At 46.9% G+C, this 11,225-nt stretch overlaps 1 protein-coding gene across 1 annotated transcript in view; it reads right to left on the reverse strand.

Annotated features, from left to right (window-relative positions):
* PTPRG (protein tyrosine phosphatase receptor type G) overlaps positions 1–8,834 on the reverse strand; it is a 391,091-nt gene extending 382,257 nt beyond the window's left edge. The window contains exon 1 of the mRNA XM_021537228.4: positions 8,512–8,834. Within this exon, the coding sequence (XP_021392903.4) occupies positions 8,512–8,596 (85 nt within the window). The 5' untranslated portion in view covers positions 8,597–8,834. The remainder of the gene's footprint in view (positions 1–8,511) is intronic.
* Between the last annotated feature and the right edge of the window lie 2,391 nt (positions 8,835–11,225).

Consider the following 11,225-nt stretch of genomic DNA (forward strand, 5'->3'; position numbering starts at 1 on the left):
AAGTCATACTAGGCAAACAATCAACATGAGCTTCCTTGCTGTGCCAGAAAAATAGGCCACTGAAAATCCCTGGACAAACAGAAAGGGCAATAGCATTGCACATGCATAATATGAACAAGACCAGTGTTCAGTTCTGGTGTGCACCTTTCTAAAAAAAAAAAAAAAAAAAAAATCCTAGAGAAAAGGACAAAAAATACTCTGATAAAAAATTATTCAAGGACTGGATAAAATCTCACAGCAAAGGGTCTGTGAGGTTCAGGTCAAAGGGTTTATCAAGACATTGTAATATGGTTTTATCCTAATGTGGAGGTACTCCCATGGTAACAAAATATCAGAGGGCTGGTTAAACTAGTAGGGAAAAGTGAAACAGATAAGAAGAGAGTTGTTAAAGTAGTTGTATATTTATAGTTTGATATTCAGTAATTCAAGCACCACTTTTTTGGTGGCTTATTTGTTTTGGTAACTACTTTGCTCATAGAAAGAAGTTTGGAATAATTTCAAAATGGTCACCACACAAATAATTGATTTAAAAGAGATAACTGAGTGATACATATGATAAAGCATTCCAAGGACTGACACATATGATAAAGCATCCTCCAGAAAGCCAGAATTTTAATGGACAGACTGAACATCTCTGCTTCACCACAGGCAGACTCATCCTAGGAGGTGGTTTTACATTCTACCACATGGTAAAAGAAAAACTTTCAGAGAAGTATAAAGACAGTATTAAAACAGCATCCCTTTGACACAAGGCCACCCAAAGGGAATATTGACAATAACAAGCACAGCTGTATTTCAGAATGATGTCATGATGAGGGTTACAGGACAAATCCTCACACGGTGAAAGCTGCCACAGCAACAGCAGCAGCAGTCGTGCCATGATGGTGTGCAGTAGCTGAGGATCTGCCATTGCACCAAGAGAAGAAATAACAGAACTTGCACATTTTGCACCCCCAGTTTGCAAATATAACAATGAATTAATTCACAGTAAACAGGAGGGAAGCGCTTTGCAATGCATAAACAATGTAGTAAGAAACAATTTTAAAAGTCACAGTTTCTGAAACTGCTGTCACTGAGCACAAATTTTAACACTTACTTAAATAGCTAAAACTGTACAAAGGTGTCACTTCAGAACACAAACAGTTATACAGAAACCATATAATCTGATGCAAAACCCTTGGGCAAAGAAGGAAAAATAAACAACTAATTTTAGAACCTGAACACTCCATTAGCACTTCTCACCAATTAAAATATGATGCAACTGCTGTCAACAGGCAAATTATAGTTGCATTTTAAGCATGGATTTAAATACAAAATACACAAGCTACTGCACTGTAACAATAATAAGTCAACTACCTACAAGTAGAATGGAGGCCAACAAGAAGAGACTTTCAACTGCTTCTCTCAGCCTATCCAGTGAAGGGATGCAATGTTGAAGAGACAGACACACTGCACAATCCCTCATTTCTACTCTGACTGCAGTAAATCTATACCATAATCTCCAGAAGTCTAAAAGCACCTTAGTAATCTAAATGCCAATGAAAGTCTATAAAAAATTAATCCTTAAACTCAATTTTGATAGCAATGTAGATCTGCACTTAATTATTTGAAAGTTACTAGGTATCTTTATTGTTTCCAGGGGGTTGGGAATGGGGAGGGATGGCTGGACACAAGCCTCACGCTGAGGCCACCAAGCAGAGGTTTAATAGAAACATTTGTCAACAAAAAATAAATTCACTAAACTTGCCCTAAAAAGCTCTTTGTCAAAACAGATTTTGAGATATGCATCAGAAACTTCATAAGATACAAACCAAATTCTTGTAAAATCCAGAAGGGGAGAGGGGAGGTGGGGAAAGGGAAAAAAGATTATTGAGGGAAGCATGTCTAAGCACACCAAACTGACACAAAGGTAGAGTGGTTCTCAGTGATGGGAGTTACCTCAGGGACATTCTTGTTCCAAAGAAATGTAGAGACCAAAAGAAAGTAATTTCCTTTCAGTTGAGGACCATCAACATGGGCCAAGACAGAAGTGTTTCTATTTACCTCTGCAGCAGAAAAATTACTTTTACAGTGCACTGGCACAACATAACCATCATATCCTGCTTATTCAGTGTTCACTTCTTCTTACACTGAAGTCCTCTTCTATTCTGGGACAACCAACACTGGTCATCAACCAGCCTGACAACCTCTCCAAGTAACTCCAGGTCTAAGACTTCAAACTGTTAAAACAATAATCCAAGTAGATACTTTTATAGGAACAAGAAAAGAGCAAGGACTGCTTTGGTTAAAGCAGATATTAGAGCATTTCCTATGTCTCTTGCAAGCCTCTGCAAGGACAGAAGATGGAAAGAGTGAGGTGTGGAAACACTGAACAACTCTTCACTTTGCCTGGGAGAAGTTATCAAATAGCTTTCCTTTCCTGTCAGCAGAATAAACTGACTCCCAACAGAACTTTTAACAGCACTCTGTCAGAGAGACAGGCACATTTTATTTCAAAAAAAGAACAAAGCACCTGCCACAAGACCAAATAATATCCTGCATTTTGCTCCTAAATACCACTGCAGCTCTTCAGGGCTCAAGGTTTCATTCATTACATTGCTGCAAGCAGAGAAAAGGATTTTTCAAAGGAGCTTTCCTAAGCTAAGCATCCAATTCTCAAAATACCTAGATTTTCTTTAGAAAGGCCCCCACACTATGAATGCAAAGTCCCTCAAAGCAGGCACTGGGCAGGATAAACATCTATCAGGCATCACTGCAGCATTTATGCATGGAAAAACTGCAACACCACATCAATTGAGATTTTATGTGCCAGTACTACTGGCAGGTGCATGCTGCAGACATGTTTTAAGTTCTAGAAAATTGTTCATCATTATTCAAATGACTTGATAATTAAGAGCACTAGTACTTCAACTCCCAAGCAAACTTGGAGATGCATAATACAACCACATGAAAAAAAAGAGGCCATACAGTAACTGATTTACTTTAACCATAGTTCACTTGAATGCTAATTCAAATTGCTGTAAGGTGAGCCGTTCAGTGTAGCAAAACACAGTGACTGCATGAACTTCTGAGCTCCCTTACTGCCCTGTGCCTTCATTCCTCCTCCTCCAAAGGAGGGAGTTTATTCTCAGCACTGCTTCCTCCAGCTTCTCAGTAATAATATCAGGGGAAAGGAAAAACAAGACAAGAACAGCAATATCCATGGAGTATCTCAGCAGCATCATTGCTGTGCTTGCAATCTGCTCCCTAATTCATCTGTTCACTTTCAGGGTGGGAAGAGATTCTGCTTAGGCCACAAATATGTGACAGCTCAAGGCATAAAGCTGGAATCTGCTGTGTCCTGGCAGCTGTGCCTCAAGAAGATGAGTGCACATTGAGATGCAAGCATTTGGAGACACAACCAGTGCAGCCCAGATTAATTCAAAAGTACACTTGTCCTTAGTGAAGTGGGCTGAGATCACCTTGGAGCACTGGAGGACCTGTCAGCACCACTGAAAGGAAGAAACCAATTTGACTTGCCTTGAGGCAAGTAATCTGTACCCTGCAATACAGATAACATGATCATCAGGGCAAGATACTGAGTAATGGAAAAATTAACAGCACTCAGGGATCATTTTTCTGTGTTTTTTTTTTTCTGTAAACTTTTATGGACACACAGATGTGGAAACTAGTTGCTTTCATCAAAAGCTATTCTCTAGTTTTGCACCTCCAGTTGGCCACACCCCAGGTTCTTCTGCTTAGGATGAAAGGATGCATTAATGCACATCTTCCTTCTCTGCTTTGCTTCCAGCCCTTGTATGTGTTCACAAAACTGATACTCCCTGGTGGAATGGGGCTGTACCTGGCAATATGTGAAGTTATGTTCCCATCAACCTGTGCAAGAAGATGCAGATGCACAATTTTCACTTGGAGGAAACACTGACATGGGTTTATCTCATGAAGAAGGGAAAACTTTATAAACATACTTAGACACCTAAAGCAGCAAGCAGTCCCCAAAAGGAATATACAAACCATAAATTAACCCATATGGTGTATAGCTAAATCCTCAGATGACTCCATATTTTTAAAAACATTTGTCTGATAAGCTTCACTTCCTAAAATACTTAAGAATTGTTGTTTAGAATTAAACTTAAACTAGCATGGCACATAAACAAATACAATTTCACCAACACACAGGAGCAGCTCAATAAAAATGGAAGCACAATAACTTGGGCAAACAGAAATTCGGCTCATTTTTTCATAATTTCTCCAATTAAAGTTATATATTAGCTAAAGTACAGTGTTATTACTAGACCCTTAGGCTTCAGAGAACATCATGCCACATGTTCATTTGGTTGCTAAAAAGCAGCAACCAAATGATTAGCACTTTTTTCCAAGGACAGCTGAGATTAATAGTTTGAAGCTATTCCTTAATTTAACCATGAAACTTGAACATTTAAATTGGAGTCAACTTTAATAACATTTATTTCAGAAAACTGTAAGTATGTTAGTCCTTGAGCACTGATTATAAGATGGATAGAGCTGTTAGCTGTCTTTCCTGTAATTGGAAACAAATTCCAACTATTAAACTTATAGAACTTGATAACAGTACAGCCAACACTTGTCCTTGCAAAGACCCAGAAACTGGGAGTGAAACCATCACCCTACTGAATCAATAGGTAATTTCTAGTGACTTTTTTTATGGTACCAAGCAGGATCTATTTGTTCCACAGAGATTTCCAGTGTGGATGCAGGTGGGACAGGTGAAGGACAAGACAGCTCTGCTTGATTCACAGAAGTTCATCACTGCTCTAAAACACCCCTTTTCTGAACAGGATCAGAAACCCTTACATCCTCCTTTTCTAGGCAAAAAGGAGAAGATATAGGGGATAAGAGAGCAATAAAAGAAATCCTAACTCGTGCACACAGGCAAAAAATCCTCCTTGTCCTTCCAAGCAGAGCAACATCCCCAGCCTGGATACAAGCTTTGTAGATATTGCAATATTGGGCAGGAAATTCTGGTTACCCTCAAATTGTGTTCCTTTCTTTTTTTTTTAATGTATTAAAATCCTTTCCTTCTGTGATGCCTCCTCCTCCCTCCCAACTTTAGGAAGCTCTTTCTCTGGCTGCTAGCACAGACAGCTTCTGTGACTACCTGAAGACTTTTGCAAGCTGGGTCCAGGCCCCGTTAACCACAAGGCTGCTAAGGGACAGCAAAGCTCTCCCTGGAGTTCACCCCACCAAGAAGCAAATCACAAACTCAGCTCTCGCAGCCTGGGAAGGCTGACTTGACTGTCTTTATCTGCAAGGACTCCATTAGCAACTTCCTGTAACATATTTTGAAACAGCACTGAAAATAAGGGATAATTAAAATGTACAAAGTGTCATCTTCATAAAAGCCACAGGACTAAATAAAGTCTTGGAGGGCCCTCTCCTGTACATTCCGTATTTCTCTACGTGCACAATGCACCTTCCTCTGTAAAATCTGTACTAGACAAAGCCAGTTTTTTCTGTTCCTTTAAAAATATCTGAAGAAGTATTTACTTAGTTCATAAGGCATAGCTCCCAGTATAATTTTTCCTTCAAGTAGAAGACAGTTACATGCAAAATTAACTCTCAGCTCAGATCTTTGAAGACTCAAAATCCAAAACCATTTAGGCAGTTGCCAGGTTAGCAACAATTTGATTCATTACCAAAGAGCTAATCTAGACTCAAGAAAATCGCTTTTATTTATGCGTCTAGCCTAAGAAATGGTAGCAATTGTCATTCCTCAGACAACAGGAATGTCAAAGAAGAGCTAAAAACTGCACAAATGTGTACTTCTGCCTTTACAAAAAAATACTTTCTCTTGGCAAAGCACCAAGAAATCAGATAGTAAGGATATCACCTTAATGCTACTATTTATGTCTTACTGATTTTTGGTACTGTGAATTTAGATTAATGAGCAAACAGATCCCATGGAAACAACCCCTTACCTTGTCTTGGTTTGATTTATTAACCAATGCAATTACCAGTGACAAGGCCACAGAGAAATGCACTAAACTGTTCAGAAAGAGGAAACCCTTACCCACATATTTTTCTGCCAGACTGACTCCTTTCTCTTACTGCAACCAAAGGAACAGCAACAAAAATACCTACTTAAACAGTGAAGCCCTACTACAACACTAGTAACAAAGAAATACTGCAAAGACTTATTTTCTACATGGTTCATTTATTGTTACTGAACAAAGAAAAGAATAGCCTTTATGTTTTCTCACAAAGTAAAGTGATTCGCAGGGGAGAAAACAAGTAGTGACCTCTCTTCCATTTAAAGGGAGCCAGATATGAAACACAGGGAAGAAGGATGCTTACAAATTAAAACCAAGCTGACAAATACCTTACTTCTTTAATCGTCTCTAGAAAACACTGTGAAAAGATACAGCAGCATTTGTGATAGATAGTAAATGGTTAATAACCGGCCGGGATTCCCTGCCAACACAAATTCCTATGATTTGCCATTGGATGTTGTGGGCACCGAAGTCCTGTTAGAGCCCACAGAGATCCTCGCTGCAGCTCTCCTGCCTCGGGCATCGCTGAGGTGCGGGACCAGAGCGGGACCAGAGCGGGACCAGCGCGGGACCAGCGCGGGACCAGCGCGGGAGGCGTCCCCGTTTCTCAGGATGTTTCCCTCGCACCCCTCGGCTGCACGCACACCAGGTACTGCTGCTCTTCAGAGGAAAGCTCATGGTAGCTCTGTACAAAAACTAAAGGCATAAAAGCCTTTCTGGAAAATAGTTTGCTTTCCAGGCAAACCTTTAGCAACAAACGGCCCCGAAACATTCCCGAGTATTACACAGCTGTTTTATGGCTTCTGGCATTAAAGAGTTTACCAACACTCTGCAAGCGTCCTACTACCCTCTGCTTGCATCCATCTTCATATTCGAACCATAATGCAAATATTATCTGGTTCAAACATCGCTGATCTAAATCAGCAAGTCATACAATACTGTCATATTAAACCAACATCGGGTTGTTTTCCTGCAGCATTCCTGAAGCCTGCCTTCTAGATGTAATTACTATACAATACATATCAGAACCAGAGAGAAAGGCATCACTCCAAGGGCTGAAATTGAGAAGAAATCAATACAAGGAAGATAAATGTTTCGTCAAAAACTGCAGAGGTATTAACCCTCTCCCCAACTTAGTTTCTTTTTGCTTCGAATCATTTTGCCATGTGAGAAGCTGCTGGAAGGAATGGGATGCGTCTAGCTGCTTAGCTCTGCATTTGGTGTTAGGAAAAAAAAGGGTATTCCAGAAAGAGGAAAAAAAAAGGACACATAAGTGAAAGTTCCTATAGAACCTCCAGAATTTAATTATTTCATTGGACTCTCGCACAAGAGCCAGGGCAGCCTCGGGAGCTCACGGCAAGGACGGGAGGAGCCGCGGCGGCGGGGGCAGAGGGGCTCGCGCTGCCCCCGGGGCCCCTCGCCCCATCCCCGCCGGGAGGGCGGCAGCTCCGGGCAAAGCAACCCCCGGGACCGCCCGGGACCCCGGGACCGCCCGGGACCCCCGGCCCCTCCCGGGACCCGGCCGTGCCCGGGGCGGCCGCGGGAGCGCGCCGGGCGGGGCCCGCGCTGCGCGCCGCCGGAGGGGCGCGCGCCCCGCGGGGGCGCCGGCGGCGCCACAGCGCCCCTGGCGGGCGGCCCGGGCGCTGCGGCGGGAGGCGGCGCAGCCCGAGCCCCGCGAGTTCCCCCGGGCCGGGGCCGCGGCGGGGCCGCGCGTCCCGCGGCGGGGAGCGCCCACCCGGCCCCGTCACACGCCAGCCCCGCGGGTCGAGCCGGGGCGAGAAGCGATACGCAGGCACCGGCCGTGGGGTTCAAAGCGGGGGGAGAACTGTATGGTGGTCGCCGAGTGCCCCCCGCCCGCGGAAGCGCTCTCCCGCGGGTGCGCGGCGGTGGCCGCGCAGCTCTAGCCCCGGTGCGGTGCGGGCGCGCAGCCTCCCGGGACTCCCCCCCGCCCTGCCAAGGTCAGCACGCGGCACGGCGAGACCCCCACCGCGGACACGAGTGGGGTGGGGAGGGCACAGACCCGCGCACCGCGAAGTTTCTGGCGGGGGAACCGGGGGGCTGCGACGCGGAGTCGGAGCGCGAAGTCACGCTGCCTTTCGGGGCGGCGAGCGGCGGTCCCGCAGCACAAAGGGAGCTCCAGGCAGCCCCACGAAAGAACAGCAGCGCGCAAGGACCCCCCCCACACCCGCGCCCGCCCCACGCCGCCGGGCGCTGCAATGCACCGGAGACCGGGGACAGCGCGCCGGGAGCGCGGAGCCGAGCCCGTGCTCCACGCACGGCCCCACTCGCGGGCAGCGCAGCCCGCAGCCGGGAGAGTGCTGTGGAGCGGGAGGAGACCCAACGCTGGGGCCGCCCCGGCAAACGGGCCCCCGCGGTCCCTGGCGCATCCTCCGCGCCCGCGGGGTGCCCCGCCGGCTCCCTGCGGGGGTCGCGGGCACGTGTGGACGAGGCACCGGGAGCCCCCCTAGCCGCCGCGCTCACTCACCGGGGAAGCACACCACATCATGGAGCACGGAGCTGGTGATTTTCAAGAAAAAGATCCACCAACACGGTTGCAGTAGCCTCCGCATGTCCAAAGCCGCACATCGAAAGGGGAAAGGGGCTAAAATAATTAACACACAGGGGGAGGAAAAAAAAAAGGGGGGGGAGGGAGGGGGCAAAAAAAATAAAAAAAACTTGTTGAAAATAAGTTTCTCCCCGCACCCCTGTTCCTGCGGGAGAAAGCGGGGGGCTCCTGCTCGCCTTCTCTACGAGGAAAAAAAAAAAAAAAAAATCCCCCAAGCGCGGGGCAGGGGGAGGACAGCGAGGAGCGCCGGCGGGGCGCGGGGACCCCCCCGCGCGGCTCGGCGGGCGCGGGGCGGCGCGGCTCAGGCGGGCAGCAGCGGCGGGGCGCGCATGCCGCGGACGGGGCGCTCACAGCCGCCTCCGCGCACGGGCGGGCGGGCGGCGGTCAGCCGGGGCCCCGGCGCGCTCCATCCTGCCGTACAGGAAGTGGCGGGCGAGCCCGGATCCTGGCGGAGACTTTAAAGCGGGGCGAGGGAGAGAGAGGGAGAGAGAGCGCGGCGCGGCGGCGAGGCGAGGCGAGGAGAGGCGGCGGCGCGCCGGGCGCCCCGGCGGCGCGCCCCCGCCGCCCTTAAAGCGGCCGCGGCGGCGGGGCGGGGGCGCGCTCGGGGACGCGCTCCCGTGCGCGCTCCCGCTCCCGCCCCGCCGGCTGTGTGCGTGTAGTCGCGGAGGACGGCGTGCCGCCGAGCCGCGGAAATTCGCCGCTTGCAATTTCGGGTTCCGCGCTTTCGCCCCGGCGCTGTCTGCTGGAAGTTTCTCGTCTCGCTGTGCCGCCCGCCGGTGCGTGCTGAGAGGGGGCCCTGTCCTTCGTGGTGCCCCCCCCGGCTTGTGTGCATCACTCCGGGTGCTGCCAGAGGGGTCCGACCGCCCCTCCCCGCCCCAAAACCACGCAGTTTTCCATCCCCTTCGAATCTCACAGCTCAGGGCTGTGCCGGGTATTTCCAGAAATCCTCATGGAAATCATACAGATTTTGCTCTCCTCCAGTGATATGTATCTTTTTGGGTACTGCAAGCGACACCTCCACCCCCACTACCCCCAGAATCACGTAGATTTTTCCTCCCCCAGTAATACTCATCATTCTGGGTGTCGCTGGAAGCATCCCACAAAATTGCTAATTTTTTTCCCCAATATTGTGCATTATACTACGTATTTCCAGAGAGCTACCTCAAAATGAGAGAATTATTTGATGTTTCTGTAAAGTCAGATGAAGGCTATCCCAAGCCACTCTGCATCTACAACCGCTCCATGCCTCGTCGGCAGTTTCTGAATGGGTGATAATTGTGCACAGGAAACAGAAGCAGAAAATGGTGTGAATCCAGGATGAAGGGATGGTTGTTTGTACTTGGTATTTCCTGGCTCTGCTGTGGTCTGCTGATGCTTAAATTTCTGGCTCTGTCATTTGCTGTGCTCCTCTTCACTTACCTGCAAACCTTCCACATTTCTGGTGTTTCCAGAGGAGAGGAGATGGTCGGCAGGAGGAGGAACAGAGTAGGAAAATACAGAAGTCATTTGTGGAATGGCAGTGATTTTCTCTCCCTCTTCCTCAGCTTAGGGGTCACTAAAGCAGCGCCATCAGGTAATTAGCACTGTCTGCAAGGGGTTTTGTGTCCATCCAGGTTTACCCCACTCAGCACAAGATGCCAAGGCAGTGGATTATGCTGCATCCAAAGGGCCCCTCATCAGGAGACATTTGGAGCCTTTCCTTTGACTTTCTCCCACATACCAGGTCGTGGCTGCCAAAAATCACATTTGAAGTTAAAGGTGCTGTCCTTATTGGCCAAAACTGCTCGTCCCAGTAGGGATTTTTCAAGTGTAAGGATTTTAGGACCTGATTAGATATTCTCTGCCCTTGAGGACACTACCCATTGGGGTGTGCAAAAATTAGAGAAGGTACTTGTGTATAGATTTGTCTAAAGCAGAACAAAAATTTATAGGCCTTGGAGAAAGGACTCATCCAGCTTGTCCATTAAATCATTTCCCAGAACATGGTTTCAACTCTTATAAAAACAAAGATGCAATTTTAAGAGCTAAATTTTCCTGATGTTTCTTTTTCTATGAAAATCAAAATCAAATCCCTTCCTGCCTTGACCTTTTGGATTCTGCCGTGACATCTGGGCTCGGTTACTTACTGGGCTGTTCAGAAAAAACCTGCAAAATATTCCCCTTTCAGCAACTGATTGCAATTTTGCTGTTCTATTTCAGCAGATAGAGAGGCAGGTTCTACACCAATACTGAGACCTGCCTCTTCAAATGATGTCTCCCTGGCATCATAAGAGGCAATCTTAAGGTGTTTCAATCTAAAAGTGGGCTTCAACAGGTCTCATTACATGAGAAAAGTTATCACACACTATTGCAATATCACAAAAGAAGAGTAAAAGCAGTGGATTTCTTTTCAAAGAGCAGTTTGAATTAGTATTTTTCTCACTAATTCAAAATCCTCTGGAAAAGCTGTTAATTGCACCATTTTATATTTAAACATATTTTTAAATTCGTTTAGGGTTTTCTCTCTTGGACTATGACAAACCTGAAACTGGACCCATATCTTGGAATTGGAGGAATTTTGCATTTTCCATTCTTGGTGCAAACATGAAAGTAAGATATAAAATGCATAATCAGAGTAGTGTCTCCTGAGGAGC

This window comes from Lonchura striata, chromosome 12, assembly GCF_050655825.1.
Source record: "Lonchura striata isolate lonStrDom1 chromosome 12, ASM5065582v1, whole genome shotgun sequence".
Lineage (NCBI taxonomy): Eukaryota > Metazoa > Chordata > Aves > Passeriformes > Estrildidae > Lonchura > Lonchura striata.